Here is a 20188-nt window from a genome sequence, read left to right as displayed (position 1 = left end):
ACACCAAAGTCAGTCAAATCTCAGAGGGCAACGAAACAGACTCCAGACAGGAGGTGAAAGACCTGGAAAAACGGTGCACTAGCTCTCAATGCCGGCAAAACCAAGGAACTCATTATTGACTTTCAACGGGATGTTATTCATGCCGTCCCTACACATTAACAGCACAGAGGTGGAACGAGTGGAGAGTGTCAAGCTCCTGGGAGTGGTCATCAACAACAAGATTTCTTGGACTCTTCATGAGGACGCACTGGTTACAAAGGCCCAACAACGTCTCCTCTTCCTCAGGCAGCTGAGGAAATTTGGCATGACAGCGAACACCCTTGCCAACTTTTATAAGTGTGTCATCGAGAGCATTGTGTCTGGATGTATCACTACCTGGTATGGCAACTGTACCATTCAAGATCGGAGACGGGTACAGAGTGTGGCGAACTTGGCCCGGACAATCTCAAAGGCCAACCTCCCATCTGTAGAATCCATCTACCAGACCTGCTGTCAAGGAAAGGCTGCCAGTATTCTCAAAGATCCATCCCACCCTGGCAATGTTTTTCTACAGCCTCTACCACCAGGGACAGCTCTTCTACAGAAGCCTGAACACATGCACCAGCTGGTTTCGAAACAGTTTCTACCCTACTGTTGTTAGAATACTGAATGGACTCACAACATTCGCCTGTACCTTTTTTTCTGCTGCTGTTTACCTATTATTTACTATCTATGCTACTTAATTATGTGATCTGCCTACATTGCTCGCAAGACAAAGTTTTTCACTATGCCTCTGTAAACGTGACAATAAATTCAATTCAAGAATAGTGAAACAGGCGTGAGGGGCTGAATGGTCTACTCCTGTTCCTGTGTTCTTATTTGCTGGTAGAGGTGGATCTATAGCTAATCAACATACTAGCAAGGCACCCTAAAGTAAATTCAAAAACTTTCTTTTGTGTTAGGCAAGTATCATTGGAAACCAAGTTCTTCCTCACACAATGTGGGGGGAGATGTTTCAAGAGGCAGTCACACTGAGCTCCTGCCTGGTTGGAAACCTGCCAACTGCAGTTCAGCTAACAGATAGGTCAAGGTGCCTGGGACAAAGGGCAAGAGAGCAGACAAACATAAGTAAATTCTGACTGGATTCTGACTAAAATGTTCATGTAAACCAACAAACATGTTGAGTTCTTGTTGCTTGCGAAGAAATACATGTTACACTTCAAATTTGCTTCCAAGTTAATATTAGCTACTTGACTGTCTGCGCACAGAGCATGTTCTGGTAATTTGACACAGCTATATCAGTGTCACATGAGAGGTTATGTAACTTGTAGAGGTGACTGACACCATTGCTACAAGAATATTGGTTGTGTTTATGTGAACTGTGCGACATGGCTGACACTGAGGCAGCCCAAGAGAACTGTGGGAGAGAGGAAAAAGACTTAGCAACAAGTAGAAACATGGTCAGGCCGAGCCTATTCGACTTGGATGGGGTCAGTACATAAGTACTTGAAGGAGAAATAAATGCAGAGATCTGACAAGGAGTAGGACCAACTGGATTGTCGTTCGGAAGAGGTGGCACAGACATGATGGGCTGAATGTCCTCCTTTCTCATCTACCATTCAACAATAAAAGCACACAACCTGCTTACAGTCTGAGGCAAAACAGATGAGAGATACACTTGAGCTCAATGCTGAGGAACGCAGCTCAGACATAGTGAGGTAGCACCAGAGAATGGGCGGTTCAGAGAAAGATTTGCGAGAAGGTGACTCAGCCCACAATGCAAATCCCTTTCTGCTTGTTCACCAATAACCCTGAGGCACAAGGCCAATAATACAAATAAATAAGATAGAGACATGAACCGATTTTGGAAATACAGAATAACTCAGCGTTATGGTGAACGGGTTGGAACACCATCCAAGACAAATTTGTTTTAAATATTCACCTCCTCCACCATGGACCCACATCAACAGCAGCAACCCACTGCAGCTCCTCTGACAGCACCTGCTCAATCTGTGAGCTCCCACACAGAGACAGGCTAGGGTGGCAGATGCACGGGAACACCAGCATCTCCACCCGTACACCATCCTGGCTTGAAATTATACTGGCATTCTTTCACTGTCACTGGGTGAAACTCCAACAGCCGTGACAGTGTTGCTACAGCTCAAGTCCTGCCATGGTTCCAGAAGGCAGCTCATCATGACCTCTTCCAGTGTAATTGGGGATCATCAATAAACGCCATTGATTCTCACATTCTATATGCTTAAAGTGAAATACTCATTCAGCGAGCCATTGTCGATGTAATGAGCTGAAAGGCCTCTTCCTGTGCTGTAACAATGCTGTGATTTTATGAATGAGTTTTTTAAAAGGCTCCTCATTGCAGTTCGTGGGCCACAAGTCAACAGGATAGACTTTGTTCAACAAGCTCCCGATGTTTGACAGAATCAGTTGACACCATCCCTTGGGAGGTTTTAAGACTGCACTATAAGTGGTGTAAAATCAAATTACAGTATTGTACGTATTCTGAATATGTTCCAGCTTCCAACTTGCAAAGCAATGGAACCTATTTACAGTGGGTTTTCCCTGAAATGTTTATGACTGGTCTCTCAATTGCAGTATCTGGTAAATATGTAACTGGCTAGGGTTCAACACTTGTTAACAGAGATAAAGATGCTATCACAGAAGAAGTAGAATTCCCCTTACACGTCTCCACTGTCCTGTATTCTGATCCCAAAGTCTGTGTTATATTCTGACTCTGTCATTTCTATTTTAGAGTTTTTCTTAATCTGTCATTTAGTATTTCTTAAAGTAATCAGAATCAAAACAGGGAAAAAATAATTACTCTGTGTACAGATAGGAAATAAAGTTACAACTTTGACATTTCGCCCTCTCAAAAATGTAAGTGAAACATACTGCCTTGTACTCCTGTACTTTGTATTACAGTTCATGGACGTGTCTCAGGCAAATTTGTGTCGATTCTGATTAATCTCTGACTGTCTTCCTGGGTTTCACCAGCATTACAACCTGTTGGCATTTTGTGAAAGGGGAGGTGAGGACGGGGGGGCGGGGGAGAAGTGTCAAGAATCAGTGGCAAAGATTGTCAAAGCAAATTACCAGGCTCATGACATGCAGCATGACAATGTCACCTGCCGCTCCTCCATATCCAGTTTGTTGCTGCCAGCACATTAACTTGACAAGGTTTCTCCCCCGTTGCAGGTCAGAGGCGAACAGCTGTGGGTAACCGTTTTATCAGGCGCATTTGTTTAAAGTGGCCAAACGTGGAATCAACTGTAAAGTAGGAGTGACGGAAAGCTTGTGGATCCATTCTTTTCAGATTTCCCCTCGCAATCCCAAAGGTGTTCGCGTGTTGAATTGGATTCCCAAGCTAATGACATGTTTTCTCGCATTCTGACAACAACTCTTAATTAAAATGTAGCGTTCAAAAGTTCAGATTCCTGAATTGCCATACCTTCAATTTTAGTGTCAGCTTCCCTGCTGCAATAATTGAGCTGCTCTGCTAACTGATGTCATCAGGTGAAGAGATAATGTGAGGAGAATGGTGAAGATTGATAGTGCTGCTGATGCTAGAAGATCAGTAGAAACCACAACACATAATTACACGGAAAATTGCCACCAATATTTCAGCTGTAGCCTTTATGATGAAGTTTAAAATAGCGACTTTTTGGCAAAGTTTGGCATTGTGATGCTAATAACACTTATGAGTCAGCAGTGCTTGCACTTCATACTATACATATTGAACTCTTCACCTCCCAGTCCTGAACTGTTCAGTTGGCAACAGTAAAGCAGCATTGACAGTCTTTGACAGTAAATTTTTAAACTTTAAAATGAAACTGCTTCAGTTCTGAATTATCTTTAAAAAATATACATTTTATGTCTTGGGAAACTGTGTGCAAGAATTAACGAGTGACCTACTTTAGAAAGAAGTAAACTAAAATGTTGAACTGAATTAAAATTACATTGCAATGATATTCAGGAGTTTTGCATAACTTTAGCACAAATGTTATAATCAATGATGGCCTATGGTTCGACAATATTCAGGTTGCAACCTGGAAATCAAATAACAGATTTTTTTTACCATTTGAGATTCCCTTTGATTACCTCGTCTCATTGAGTCGACCCAGGGAAGCAGAAATAAAAAGTGGAATAAATGAATACAAATCAGTTTTTTTTAAAATTCCCCTACTCCTGAGATTCCATTTAGGCACTAAGAGAAATTCTGTCAAACGTGTGACGATGAGAGACTCAACGGTCATCATTCAAATCCCTGTAAAAGTCAAACTGTTGATAGCTGCCATTTTCTACTTTTGATGGCAATAAAATGTGGAAATTAATAAAAGAGAATTCTTTACTGTGCTACCTGCAATGTGTATGGTCAAATCAAATCTTCACCGCTGCTCACCATGTTGTATGTGCAGCTGAACCAGGTCTGCACCTCACCATGTAATAAGACTGCTGTTGTCATCCTCTTCAAGTGAAGGGATCTGCAGGGTCTGCTTGGTCTGTGGGAGTAAAGGAAAACCACTTCCTGGTCTAACTAAATGAGGCTTTTGTATTGAACAAAGGCTAGTTAAGTGTCAATTAGCAACTAGTTGCAGGTTACACTGAGATGGTAGACATTGTTACAAAGACGATGAAGTGGATTTAAATGATGACTATTCAAGATCCTGAACTGTTCTGCTCACAAAATGCTCCTCAGTCTTAACCCTTTCAAACCCGTACCACATTATCCACCCCAGTGTCACAGACCAAGAATGTCCTGGATTTGATTCCTGGTTAAATGATTGATTCCAATTGAGACCCTGTTGAGACCCGTGCTTTTGATCTCATTATGACTGAGTTAAGGAGTGGGAAAATAAATCTCTTAGCATTCTGTAAATGCAGCACTAAGTACAACTGGCAGGATACTGAAGGGAAAATTGAACTTGTGGTGCATTCTTTGGTTGAAATTAATGTTGTCTTTGCAGTTGTCTGTCAGTCTAAACCTGCATGCGTTTCAGCCAGGATTGGTACACATCATTCATCAACTAAACACAAACACAGCTATGGAAATCTGCAGTTTGTTCACATTGTGTGATGGGAATTGAAAATATCACCTCACTCTATAACCGCCCCATAGTGGTTTTCATTTAATTTGACCATGCAACGCTAATCCTTTATTCAGTATTTAAAACGATAAACCACATTGCCTATTCCTCTCCATTGCCACATTCTCTTCCCCTTCCTAACATAATTTTGGAAAGCAAAGGCTCCCCCAGCTCCTTTTCAGATCCTTGCCTCTTCTGTAATTAACATTGTCTCATAGTCGTCTCCTACCCCTTCTCAAAAAATCTATCAACCCAACCCCCTGCACTTAGCCATTTCTCCATTTCCCACACACAGTTCATAAATTCAAGAAGGAACCTCACCACCACCTTCTCAAGAGCAAATCAGAACAAGCATGAAATGCTAGCCCAGCCAGCAACACCCATATCCCATGAATCAATAAAAAAAGTTTCTAAAAAAGTTTCCACTTAAAATTATGACCCACTTCTCTCCCTTTAAAGATCTCCAAAAGCTTATTTCATGATCAGTATTTTTTAACTTCCTTTATCTAAAACCCACGATCACCATCCTCACATTTTTTTAAAAATTCATTCACGAGATGAGGGCATCGCTGGTTAGGCACCATTTATTGCCCATGCCTAATTACCTATAGCGCAGTTAAGAGTCAATCACATTGCTGTGGGTTTAGAGTTACATGTAGGCCAGACAGGTAGGGATGGCAGTTTCCTTCCCGAAAGGACTTTAGTGAACCAGATGGGTTTTTCCAACAATTGACAATGGATTCATGGCAATCATTAGACTCTTAATTCCAGATATTTATTAAATTCAAATTCCACCAACTGTCATTGTGGGATTTGAACCCACCATGTAAACAGTTATGAAGCATTCTTTTTACATGAAGTTTACTATATAAATGACAGCTGTTTTTGTTGAATCAGAACTGAAATCATCTCACACAAAATATATAGTCCAAGATGAAAGTGTAGAGGAACTGAAAACCAGTAACTCTCCCATAGCCAGGCAGTGCCCAGACTTGAGTTTTGTTATTCCCAGAGGTTTGATTGGCAGGTCACTTTCTGTTGAATTCAATGTTGATGTTGTGTCAATGTTTGACATGTATAACCCACAGTTGGATGTGTAACAGGATATGCAATCAAAGCTGTATTTATAATTCAGGCTAGATCTACCCCCTGGAAAGGGTCAAGTGCAAACTGTCAATAACCCAACTCATTCCATCCACCCCCCCCACGCAACCAACCCCAATCCCGTGATGGCATGATAACAAATCTGCACAGAAAACCTGCTGAAACACAAGCCTCCAACATGTTAGCAAAACTTTACTGCACATAAAAACTGAGAGTCCACATGACACACCAAAAACGGTCTCTTGGCTCACAGAGAAAGGACAGAAATCCTCCATGTTGAATCACGGACATGGGTGTCGCTGGGCAGACCAGCATTTATTACCCTTCTCCAGTTGTCCTTGGAAAGGTGGTCATGAGCTGCCTTCTTCAACTCATGCAGTCCATTTTGTGTTGGTGGACCCGTAATTCCATTAGGGGAGGCAATTCCAGGATTTTGACCCAGCAACATGAAGGGACACTGATCTGTTTCCAAGTCAGGATGGTGTGAATCTCAGAGGGAAACTTGCAGGTGCTGGTGTGCCCATTTACCCACTCCTCTTATCCTTCTGGATAGTAAAAGTTACAGGTTTAGAATGTGCTGCCTGAGGATATTTGGAGAATTTCTGCAGTGGGTCCTTCAGATAGTACACAGTGCCTCCACTGAACATCAGTGGCGGAGGACATGGGTATTTGTGCGGTCCCAAACAAACTGACTACTTTGTCCTTGCCATTTGAGACAGTTTGCTCTGACCTCTGTTGACCTCCTGATATGTGAATAGCCACTTTGGTTGATTCCATAGTCATGATGTTAACCACCCAACGATCATGTAACAACTCAACTTCCTGCCTGGAAGGAGGCCTGAAAGTTGATGGGGTCAACTTAATATTCAAATGTTTCACAACCTAATATCGAGTTAAGGAAATCTTGCACTGTCCGCAGCCTGACAATCCAGGCAGGTGGAGATCACTGGCTAATCGACACCAATCTAGGTTCTGAAAGAATTACTTCTTTCAGGATATGCTGTGGCGTAAGGAGATAGATGTTGTTCTTCAGGCTAAAGGGATCAACACACATGGGAAGAAAGCAAGAACAATGTTCTGAGTTGGATAATCAGCCACGATCATGTGGAGTGGGGGAGCAGTCTCAAAGGGCTGAATGGCCTACTCCTACTCATGTCTTCTACATTTCTATGAGGAACTGGAGTGATTGCCCCAGGACCCACCTGGAAAACATGAACCTCCCTTCGCAATGCCCTCACGTCTTCCCGAACCTCCAATTGACTCAGAATTTGCTGCCCCTTTGCCTCTGTCCACTTCTTCCAGTTGTGACCTGGGTCCCTCCTGCTGCTGCTGACTGTCACAAACAGTGTCAGAAAGGCCCCATTGAGAGCTTGCTCACCCGTTCATGTACTGGGCAGTCTCCAGAGACCTCCACGTTAATGAGAGCCTGCTGCTAGCCCCATCAAAGCTGCCAATGGCCACCCCGGATACTCTGTGCCCACTGCCTGCTTTTGAGGTGCGCCCACATCTCTTATGTTAGCCTCTTGATGAGCACCAAATCATTGTCTGAATGACTTATAGAGATTTGATTTCGGATTTGGAAGAAATCGCAAGAGGAGTGCAGCAATTTAACACAGGAACCAAGACAGTGTGGCAGTAGTTAAACAGCAAACCCACCTCCCTCTCCCACCTCCCCTCCCCCACCCCCACCACCGACCCCGACTGATTTGGATCTGCACCAAAGAGATTCACTCATACAGTCAAACTGAAATGGAATGGGACTGAAGGAAATAACCACTAGATTTGCTGAGTGTATTTTGCCATCAAAACAAACTATAGCCAAGTTCTGACAAAACAGGACCAGAAACCACCTTCAGTCCACAGTCACATGAAATCCCTTAACTATAAGCTAGGGGTTTTCTTGAAAGAAAATAAAAGTTGAAAACAGGAACTGAAACATTTCCAAGCTAGTAAAATTATCTAATGGCTAAAATCCCTAAAAGCAAAGGCAGGATAACTTCCTGAAATAACATTGAAGTGAAATATTATTAATTTACAGGCAATAGACTCAAGATAATATTACTTAATCTCAGACAAAGCTCAGAATAAACTTACTTATCCAGAGAATATGAGGAGATGTGAAGGTGGAACTCACTAACCACATATAATGCGGTGAATAGAATTATTGTGTTTAAGGGGAACTAGCGAGGTACTGGACAAGAAAATGTTATGTTGATATGAAGTAAAGTGAACTGTTTTGGTACAGTTTCATTCTCCTTATTAGGAAAAGGATACAATTACATTGGGAGCAGTTCAGAGAAGGTTTACTCAACTCATTCCTTGGATGAAGTGCTTATCTTATGAAGTTAAAAATCACACAACACCAGGTTATAGTCCAACAGGTTTAATTGGAAGCACACTAGCTTTCGGAGCGACGCTCCTTCATCAGGTGATTGTCTCCAAATCATGACTACTTATCTTATGAAGACAGTTTGAGAAGTCGGGCCTTTACCCATTAGAGTTTTAGAGAATGAGAGGAATCTTACTGAAACATGTAAGGACCCTTATTGTTATGCAGAGGGACCTTGTGATGGTACAAGTCGATACCTCCCTGAAAGTGACAAAACATGTAGATAAAATCGTCAAGAAGGTATATGTCATGCTTGCCTTCATCAGTCAGGGCATTGAATATAAAAGTTGGCAAGTCATATCGCAGCTGTATAAAACTTCAGTTCGGCCAGACTTGGAATGTGTGCAGTTCTGGTCACCATATGATAGGAAGGATGTGGAGATCTTTGGAGGGGTTGCAAAGAAGGTTTACCAGCATGTTGCCTGGTTTGGAGTGTATTAGAGTGTCAGACCCTGAGGGATGACCTGATAGAAATATACAAAATTATGAGATGCATGGACAGGGTGGATAGTCAAAGTCTTTTTCTCAGGTTGGAAATGTCAAATACTGGGGGTCATAGGTTGAAGGTGAGAGGGAGAAAGTTCAAGGGAGATATGAGAGTCATGCTTTTTACACAGTGTGGTAGATACCTGAACACACTGCAAAGGACGTGGTAGAACAGACACAATAACAACATTTAAGAGAGATACATGAACAGGCAGAGAATAGAGGGATACGGACCATGTGCAGATGAAGGGGATTGGTTTAAAATGGCATTGTGGTCAGCACAGACATGGTGGGCTATGCTGTTCTGTGTTCTGTAAGATGTTGATGGGATTGGATAGGGTGGATACTGAGGAGATGTTTTCTCTTGTTGAGGAGATTAGAGAAGGAGATAGTTTAAGTGTAAGAGGTCCTGATGGAGTTGAGGAGAATATTTTTCTCTCCGAAAGTCATTAGCCTCTTGAATTCTTTTCCCCAGAAAGCAACAAAAGTTGTGCCATTGAGTTGATTCAAGGCTGAGTTTAATCACATTTTCAATAGACAAGGGAGTTGAGGGTTGCAGGAACCAGACAGAAAAGTAAAGTAGAGACCACAACTAGAATAGCCGTGATCTTATTGAATGGCAGAACAAGATCAACCCCTTCTCCCATGTGCAATGTTCCTGTGGATGGAGTATGATGTGGGTCAGTTTTTATGTGCTGTGCTTCAGTTTACTTCATTTAGGCTAGTACAGAATTAACAAGGAATATCAAAACAGGCCCTGTTCTGCATGGGTTTTAGACTTTCTTTCCTTTATTCCTCTTGAATTGGAATAAGCACACAAAAGTGAAAATTTGAGTCCACAGTGTTTGCTGCATTCCAAGACATTTGGTTTGGGGGATTACAGTGTCTTCTGCCATTTGAACTAAATTTGCAGACGTTGGTTAAGTTCAGTGTTTCTTTCCATGATGCTGGCTTAACTGTGTTAGGGTGTAGTTTAATGGAGTCCAGGAAATGGTTGAAATGTTGGCAGTGCGATTGCGCGTAGACGTTATATTTTGAAATGAAGTGAAGTATAGAGACTATGCCAAGACAATATCTTTTTTCAGCTGTTATTGTTCATTCTGAAAGACCGTATGCATGTGGATTATGGATATGAAATTTCAGTGAGCAAGCTACTTGCCTGTCGCTTTGCATGAAGGGATTATTATGTACCATCCAGGTTTACTCAGGGCTGTAGATTAATTTTGAGGTACGCAACAGTTCATTTGGTAAAGTGTCAGATTATAAACAAGATGAAACTAAATGGACTATGTTGTAAAGATGTGGTTATATAATACAAAGTGGTGCATTATTTGTTAGACTGTCATGACATTTGTTGGCATCAAAAAAAACACAGCCTCCAAAGCACCAGCAGTGTGGTTGTGTCACAGCCTGGCACTAACAGTTGCTGCACAGCTCCAATTTGACATCGCTTGAGAATAATTATGAATCTTGTCTTTAGGGTACCTCACTAGTGCTTACAACAAGAGGCCTATGAAGTTGGAAAGGAAAATTACAGTGTTGGGACCCTAAAACAAAATCATCTGGTAAAGGTTTGGCAGTTGCAATTCGTTTTGGTAATAACACAGCAACCAGAGTTGGTATTTGATTATTGTATATACAGCAATGCGCTTATTAATGTCAGTGAAAGGTATGTTTCCAATGTATACATTAAACACTGGTTTGAATACTCATAATGGTAGTAGCTTTGTATAAATGTGATCTGTTGCTGCCGTAATATCATTCTATAGTGAGCAAAGTATGATTTCCTGTATATATTCTGTTCTTCAGTCATGGGATGTGGGCATCACTGGCAAGACCAGTATTTACTGCTCATCCTCAGATCCCCTTGAGAAGGAGATTGGGAGTTGTCTTCATGAAGTACTGAAGTCTATTAAGTGAAGACATTTCCACGATCTTCTTAGGCAACAATTTTGTCTAAGTGATGATGAATTTGTTGGTCTCATTTTTATTTTGGGAGGAACAAAGTTTAAGGTTCAATACTCCAAAATGCAATTTTCAGCAAACAGTTCTCACTCTGAATAATCATAATTTCTGACTCAAGTTGTAAATCTAGTTTGAAAGGATTGATGGCATTTCACATTGTCCAAAATTATTAAAAGCATGTATGCTCCTCCGACCTTAAAGCTTCCTATGAAGTGGGAAAAGCAGTAAGATTTTAAATACAGAGGAACCTCGATTATCCGAATATCAGATTATCCGAATATTAGATTATCCGAATATTAGATTATCTGAAGGAGATCTCAAGGTCTCGATAGAAACATTACATCAAAGACGTGTTTCCAACAGTGATCGCGTCTTTTGTTTATAGTGATTAAACAGGCACCGTCTCCAAATGACTGACCTCCCGTCCCCTCTCTCTGCCCACACTTTCCCTGGAGTTCTACAGGGGGGTGTACTGTAATCCCCTCTTCCCCAGATAATCTCCAACATTGTCCTGTGCAGGCTAATGGCAGAACCTGTCAAAGAGTTGCAGTGAAATGTTGTGTGTGTATGTGTGTATGTGTGTGCGCGCTATTTGGAGACATACCCCACAAGGCAGCAGCAGCAGTTTGAAAGGATTGATGGCATTTCACATTGTCCAAAATTATTAAAAGCATGTATGCTCCTCCGACCTTAAAGCTTCCTATGTGTGTGCGCGCTATTTGGAGACATACCCCACAAGGCAGCAGCAGCAGTCTTGCTGTTGGGGACCAGTCCAGCAGCCCCGGAGAGGTGGCAGGGGTGAGAGGGAGGGCGGTGTTGGACAGGGTTGGGAAAAGCAGTAAGATTTTAAATACAGAGGAACCTCGATTATCCGAATATCAGATTATCCGAATATTAGATTATCCGAATATTAGATTATCTGAAGGAGATCTCAAGGTCTCGATAGAAACATTACATCAAAGACGTGTTTCCAACAGTGATCGCGTCTTTTGTTTATAGTGATTAAACAGGCACCGTCTCCAAATGACTGACCTCCCGTCCCCTCTCTCTGCCCACACTTTCCCTGGAGTTCTACAGGGGGGTGTACCCTAAACCACTCTTCCCCAGATAATCTCTCCGACATTGTCCTGTACAGGGAAAAGGTGGAACCTGTCAAAAAGTTAGAGTAAAATGTTGTGTGTGCGGCTGTGTGTGTGAGTCTGTGTCTGTGTAGTGTGTGAGTGCGCGCACGCTATTTGGAGACTTACCCCAGAAAGGCAGCAGCAGCAGCAGTCTTGCTGTTGGTGTCCAGTGCAGCTGCCTCAGAGAGGGGACGGGGTGGGGTTAGTTGGATGGGGAGTGGTGTTGGATGGGGTTGGAGGGTGGTGCACGGGCTGGGGGTGGTGTTGGGGGCGGGGCTCGCGTGCAGTGTGCTGCTGCCTAAATAGGGAGCAGGCTTTAAAAATTCCGAACCCCATAGGCAAGACATTTAATCGATTAATCGAATAATAGATTATCCGAACGAAATAGTGCCCTCCCATCTCATTCAGATAATCGAGGTTCCCCTGTATACTATTTACCTCAATTAATCCCTATGGTAGAAAGTTCCATATTCTGAATACTATCTGGGAAAAGAAGTTTCTTCAGAATTCCCTATTTGTTTTCTTCTCCCTTCCCAAATTTAAAAGATACACCAAGTTGACTGGGATATTTATGGAGTAATAAGCAGTTCAAGTAATAAGCAGTTTGCTGTGGAGTTAATTCTAGAACAAATCTGTTGTACAATGTTGCATTTTCAGAGTTTTCTGCCTTCTCTCTATTAAGTTTTTGCTTTATCTGTTGTGTAGACTCTTAGCTATTGGTATTTCATATGGAAAAAAAATAAAGCACACTTAATTGTTGCAGCATGTTCATATAATCACTTCAAATTGCTTTGAATATCAGTACTGTCCGACGAAATAAACATTCGTCGGTGGTTGGGGGGGAGGGGAGCGGTGTTGGAATGTGGTGGGGGTGAGGGTGGGGCGGTGTTGGACGGTGGTGGGGGTGGGAGGGTAGGGCGGTGTTGGACGGCTGTCGGGGGGAGGGGAGCAGTGTTGGACGGTGCCAGGGGCTGCTTTGTCTACTGAATGGGAAGTGGACTAAAAAACTCCGAGCCTCAGAGGAAAGGCATTTAATCGATTAACCGAATAATCAATTATTCGAACGAAATCGTGTCTGCCCATCTCGTTCAGATAATCGAGGTTCCTCTGTACAGATGTATGTTTAATGATTGACTGACAGAAGAAGTTCTTCAATGTAACAAGCTTGGTCACGCAGATTTACCCTACAAATGTCTTCATCTGGAAGTCTGGCAAAGAGATAAAAGAAAAATTCACCTTGAGGGCATCTGACCAGATCTTAAGACAAAATAAGAACCAAGCTCATGGCCCTTCCAGTATAGTCATCAGATACCCAGAGCTCTCTTTGTTTTTAAGTGCATTATCGTAACAGTTATCTTTTGAATGAAAATTCAAACAAGGTCCCATTTTTTGAAATAAGTACACCACAGCAGAAACAAGTGCAAAAATAATAAACAGGAAATAATGAAACTATTCTAACAAAGCCTTCCTGTAATATTGTCTTACTGCTAACAGTCTACACCTGGGCTTCAATGGTTTACTAGGCTTTGGTGCATATCTTTAACGCACTTCAAGCTGAAGGTATTAAAATTCACACACTAAAGCCAGAATTTTAACAGCTAGAGACAGAAATTTAAATTAATAATTATCTTACAGTTTTCCTGACAGTGACGATTTAACAGTACAGATTTATAATCAGAAAGTGCTGGAAAATCTCACCAAGTCTGGCAGCATCTGTAGAGATAGAAACTAAAGACAGCATTTCAAGTCCAATTTAATTCTCCCCTCGACTTGAAACATTAACTCTGTTTCCATCTCTGCAGATGCTGCCAGACCTACTGAATTTCTTTTGCAGATTCTGTTTTTATTTTATTTTTCTGGCAGTGCTTTGCCTTGGTGTCAGAATTATAATCAGCCTGATTTAGCGGTGAGAGATGAAATGAAGGTGATCCCTTCAGGCTGTGAATTAAGTTGCCCATTTAGACCTAGTAAGCACTTGTGGTATGGTTTTCACCTTTCCCAATTTTAATTAGTTTCGTTCTGGTGCTAGTATCTCAGGATCTCTGCAACTGTGATGGCATCAATCAAGTTAAGGAACCAATCACATTAAAGAATTCTCACAGACTGCGAAGTGGAAAATAACAAGCAGGATTCACTTTGCACATATCTTGTAAAAGTGTTGCAGAAAGTTAGGTCTAGTTTGGGAGGACACAGGAGATTAAGATTGAAACTGAAATACTACAAATAAACTTTATGTTAAAATCGAGTCATGGAATGGAGACATACTTTATTTATAAATGTTCAAAGTATTTTTGTTCAGGATCAGGAATTCAGCTCAGAAATAATTAGACCATTTGGCCATCATGACTGTGATAGTATTTATATACTAGATGCACCTTCTGTGACCTATCATGCACCAGGAGAATATCAGGCTCAGGAAAATAGCAATCATCTTGATGCATCATCATTCACCACAGTGACAATATTCAGCTCTGTGGTAATAACATTTATTTTAGATCTGACCGACATTGTGACAATGTCAGCTATCCGCTAACCACCAATTTATTTTGTAATAACTAATGCAGACGACGTCAGAGAAAGATAGTGTCATCAGTCAAAATGCCCTTCCAAACCTGCAGAGCTATACAGTAGAACAGTGTTCCCTGCATGCAAAAGTTATGATTGACCAAATTCAAACCATTCAAAACTCATTTCAGAGCAGTGTTTGGATAAAGATATCGAATTCCTGGTATCGTTTCTAGTGGGAAACCCCAGAAGTAGCTGTGGCAGGTGATGTGGATCATGTGATCCAGCTCCACAACATGCTGGAGAGCAGCCAAGGAATCCTGATAAAACCAGAGCAGAATCTGCCTTTAAGTGGATAAACCTGCATTAACAACATTAAGTCTCTGAACTGTGTTTCACCCCTGACATTGCAGCCTGTAGCTGGTCACTCTGCCTGCCTCTGTCTGCTGACGGAACAAACTCTGCTCTGCACCAAGACTCTAGAGGTACTTGTGTTTTTAACTGAAAATATCAGATTTCTGCTCAAACCCTCCTCCCCCAACCTTATAAAAAGTAGGTTGCTGAATCCAGGGAAGGTGCTGGAGATCGGTGGGAGAAAGGGTTCAGATAAAGGAACTTTTGTAAATCTGATAATTCAAAATGATTCTGAAGAACTTCTGTTTTTGCTCTTTTTAAAAAAATGTTTGTAGCAGTATCCTCGTTTGTGTACTGTATACTGACAACATCAGAAAGGAGAAGCTGTGATATACAGTGTGGCACAGGAGAGGCAAGAATAAGGAATTTTTTTAACAGCAACATCAAGTCAATGAAACAAAAAGGAGAGCAAGCTATCAGCATGGAGATAATTAACCTTTGACAGCAATCAGTCCTCTCTACAAACTAGACTGCAAATCAATGACAGGTCTCACTCAGCATCATAAAACATGGTCTTGAATGTCACCTAAACCTCACGATACCTATTATCCTAAATCAACACTAGTGTGCTGTTGGAAATACATGTACTCTAATAATGCCTGTTACCTTGCCCAAGGTGCAGGAAGGGATATTTTGTGATGGGTATAGCACAGTCCTTACAAAATCTGCCTGAGATCCCTTCCATTGAATAGATGGAAATTCCAGCAGGTTTTGTGAATAAGTGTCGAAGAGTTCTTTCCAATTTTCTTTGGCGATGCCTCCTGCCATTCAGTCTGTTGGTGACAAGGGCCCCCATGAGGCAGGATGTGAAGGATTTCTGACGCACTCCAGACAAAACTCTAGACTGATGCTCCAGAGCAGCACAATGCTGAGGGTTCAGTTTCAGATGAGGAATTACATTCCATTCCCTGCCTACATTCTCAGGGGCTTATAAACCTTCCTTTGGTACTATCTTAAGTAGGGGGATGTAGGAGATTACAGGAGCATCTCAGTAATTTTTAATTGCTTCATTAACATCAGAGAGAGATTGTCTGGTTGTTCACAGATGTCTGCATATGCCATCTTGCTGTGCACAAATTCGCCGCTGGGTTTCCCACAATACAAAAGTGACTGCTCTTCAAAGAATTAGCTGTGCACCATTTCAGAACATTCCATGGTCTTGGGGCAAGTGATGTAAACGCAGGTCTTTCTTTTCTTACTAAGGTTCAATTCCATAACCACTGCAATTTTTTTTAATCGACATGTCCAGGGATTTGAACCTGGACTTTCTGGCCTAGAGGTAGGGACCCTACCACTGCACCACAACAGCCCTCTCCACAAACACTGGATATATCCATCTGTGTACATGTACCTATATTATATAAATTCTCACACGTAGGGAAATAATGGTAGAGCAGTAATATGGAACAATCAACTAATCTAACATGTCATATGGACAGAAACTGCTGGAGAATCTCAGCAGGTCTGACAGCATCCTTGGAGAGAGAAACAGAGCTAATGTTTCAATCCAGTGACCATTCTTCAGAACTTAACAACTAGATGACATTCATTCTATTTATTTTAAATTTCTTGTATTGGTTGCATGAACACTGTAAGTCTACACTATATATTGCATCTTTAAAGAATTGCAGTAAGTGGTTGTTATGCCATCTGTGTCTTGTTGGACATTTCTCTCATTTTAGTTCTTTTATCTTTCCAGAACTCGATACGTCACAACCTCTCGCTCCACAGCAGATTTATTCGAGTGCAGAATGAAGGCACAGGCAAGAGCTCCTGGTGGATGTTAAATCCTGATGGAGGGAAATCTGGGAAATCTCCCCGGAGACGCGCAGTTTCCATGGACAGCAACAGCAAGTACCTGAAGAGCAAGAGAGGGGCAAACAAGAACAAAGCCACCCTGCAGGCAATGCAGGAGCGGAATGAGGGTAGTCCTTCATCACAACACACCAAGTGGTCGGGCAGCCCCAGCTCTCACGCCAGTGATGAATTTGACGCGTGGACTGACTTCAGGTCACGGGCCAACTCAGCTGCAAGCACCCTGAGTGGTCGGCTCTCCCCAATCATGGCTAATTCAGAACTGGATGAGCTTGAAGATGATGACAGGACTCCGTCTTCTCCATTACTCTATCCCAGTCCCTCGAACACCTTGTCCCCATCTGTAAGCGCAAGGCGCCCTGTGGAACTTCCTCGCTTGGCTGATATGGCTGGAACAATTAACTTGAATGAAGGGATAACAGAGAACCTGCTGGAGGAGCTGCAGGATAATTACAACATGAGCCCATCACAGCAGATTCCCTCAGGGTGCCTGAGGCAGCGAAGCTCCAGCTTCTCATTTGGATCTAAATGTTCGACCCGGGGAAGTCAGACAAGTACATACAGTGTCACCATGTATAGCCCACCCCCCATGACTATGTTACGCCACTCTCCCATGCAGACTATTCAGGAAAACAAGCAAGTCACTTTTTCAACAATCAACCACTATGGGAATCGCATGTTGCAGGATCTTTTGACCCCAGAGTCACTACGACACAAAGAGGTCTTGATGACTCAGTCAGACCCCCTGATGCCACAGGCCAATACAGTCGTAACGTCACAAAACCAGAGACACATGGTGCTGTGTTCTGACCCAGCATTATCACCTTTCAATGCCCAGTCCCCCAGATTACTGAACAGCAATCCATTTCATCACCCATCGCCAGTGCAGCAAAATTCTGCTGTCAATAACGGTGCCTTATCCAATCCCATTGGCCTTATGCACATGCACTCGGATGCTGGTAACATGAACTCTGTCACGCACCATCTCCAAAACCAGCTTCACTCACTTGCCAGCCACGGGATGCACATGGAAGCATCGGACTCCAGGCTGACCTCCTGTCCCGGAGGGATTAACATTTCCGCCATGAGTCAAGATAAGTTCCCCACTGACCTTGACCTTGACATGTTTCATGGGAGTCTGGAGTGTGATGTGGAGTCTATCATTCTTAATGAGTTCATGGATAATGAGGAGCTTGATTTCAATTTTGACTGTGCTATGCCAACTCAGAATGTTGGCATCAATATGGCTACCTTACCCACTGTTCCGCAGACCACAAATCAGAGTTGGGTGCCAGGGTGAAGTAGGATTACAATGTTCACTATCATGGATGAAAATTGGTTCCATAAAGGCTCAAAGACCAGACCAAATTAATACATGGCTTCTTAGGAAGCACATACTTGAAAACCGAAAACATTGCTTTGTTTCCTTTACCTGTAACACACTTAGAAGTACAATCAAGCAAGGCAATAACATATCCTTTATTAAAATAGCTGTTATGCCAACTAAAGTGACATCAGTTTTACTTTTGGAAATTAGGCTGCAAATCCTGCATGAAATGATGTCTTGGCACAATTTTCTCATTTAACCAGTGTGCAATACAAGGTAAAAGGAACTCAACAAAATGGTTCTGAAATTAAAGCCTTAATCTAATTTCTCTGTTCAGTGAAATAATTTTAAACAGGTTGCTTTTTTCCTAATTGTGAATTGAGCATTGTCTCCCAGAATATAATCCTTGATATCTTTAAGTGAGCCTTAGTTGTCTGATAAAGGGAAGGTGTTCTTATTTCTGTGCACCTGAAACTAAATCCATTGTTTATAAAAGGTTGGTGCCTCCACTGTAGAATGCACAGGGAGGAACCCATTCTTAGCAGTGACTGAACGTCCACTAATGTAGGCTGGTATCCTACTGACTGTTCCAGTTCTCTTGAATAACTAACACAAGAATATGATAATTAACTGACTTTGGACAGAGATTGCAGGGAGCACCTGAAAGTTATGGTACAGGATTATGGCAGGCTGAATACACCTTCAATAATGATAAAATTCAATTTTATTTATTCTCACTCATATATTCATAGCAATCTCCCTTGAAGCCAGATGTTAATTTGGTCCGGGGCCAGAATAGTTTCTTGCTCAGTCTTGGGTTTGCATTAAAGTCACCAAAGCTTTTTTTTAATGAGCTTGTTTATAACAACTGACGGCATTTTAATACACACTTGTATTTCTGAGGACAAGATGAAGAGTAGGTGAAATATTTTAAATGAAAGAATTTTTACTGAGATGTTTTCTCCTTAAGCTCTGGACTGATAAATGGCTGTGTTTTCAGAATGTGAGACTCCTGTCTTCTGAAAGACTTTGATCAAAACTGTTCTTCTGATTCTGTAGCCCACATCTACTGTTCAACTGCCCTCAAATACTACATAACAATGTCATTTCTTTATTTCTTTTATAGACTGAGTGTTATATTGTTACTGCTTTGGCATTTATCATTATTGTATGCTATTTTGGTCAAAAATGTATTTATTTTAGATTGAGGGAAATAACTAGTTGGTCTTGTAGGTGTTCTGAGCTAATACCATGGCCTGAAATTTTAATTTATATAGTGATTGGGGCATTACTTTGTGAGAATTTCTCTTGGGATTTTGACTCTGGCAAGTGTGTTTTGCCACAGAGAATGGTGAAATCAGGAGATACTTTTTTTTTAACCATCATTTACCTGGAGTCAATTCTCTGAATATCTGAAACTTTCTCTGGAAAGTGCCATAAGTGATAGTTATATAAGTTACATATGTATATTAACTTCTTTTTATGTAAAGTATATGGATAATTAAAAAGTCCATTCTTAAATGTACATACAGGTACTGTACTGTAATTTCACTATGTATACTTTGAATGTCGATGTGATTAAGAATATAATTTCTCTTTATTTTTCAAATATAAAATAATATTGTACGATAAAGGAAGCCCCAGACAGCAAGTTTCTTTTCTGTTTTTCTTTGAAATTCTGTCAGTGACTGGACAAAATCCAGGTGTAATGGCAGTTATGTAATTTTTTAGCTAATGAAATATTTTAGATCAGAATGTTTAAAAACAGATTCGGGTCAAAATGCTCAGACTCCCTTGTTGATTCAGAAGGCACTCACTCTCCATTGTGAGTGTGGTGGGGCTGGGGGAGAGGTGCAGTCAGACCTGGTGGGATGCGTGCCATGTCATGTTTGCCTGAAGACAGACTGCCAGTCCAATGACTTTCCTCTCCGCCACTTCCCATGTTTTTCTAAACAACGAATGACCATTCTAGGAATACGGA

At 41.6% G+C, this 20188-nt stretch overlaps 1 protein-coding gene across 1 annotated transcript in view; it reads left to right on the top strand.

Moving 5' to 3' along the window:
- Positions 1-19858, top strand: part of LOC122563482 (forkhead box protein O3-like) — a 200343-nt gene extending 180485 nt beyond the window's left edge. Inside the window, exon 2 of the mRNA XM_043717252.1 lies at positions 16765-19858. Coding sequence (XP_043573187.1) covers positions 16765-18180 — 1416 coding nt within the window. The 3' untranslated portion in view covers positions 18181-19858. The remainder of the gene's footprint in view (positions 1-16764) is intronic.
- The last annotated feature ends 330 nt before the right edge of the window (positions 19859-20188 follow it).

Source organism: Chiloscyllium plagiosum, chromosome 27 (assembly GCF_004010195.1).
Source record: "Chiloscyllium plagiosum isolate BGI_BamShark_2017 chromosome 27, ASM401019v2, whole genome shotgun sequence".
NCBI classification, from domain to species: domain Eukaryota; kingdom Metazoa; phylum Chordata; class Chondrichthyes; order Orectolobiformes; family Hemiscylliidae; genus Chiloscyllium; species Chiloscyllium plagiosum.
Note: the sequence above shows the minus strand (reverse complement) of the source record. Positions and strands in the feature narration are given on the sequence as shown.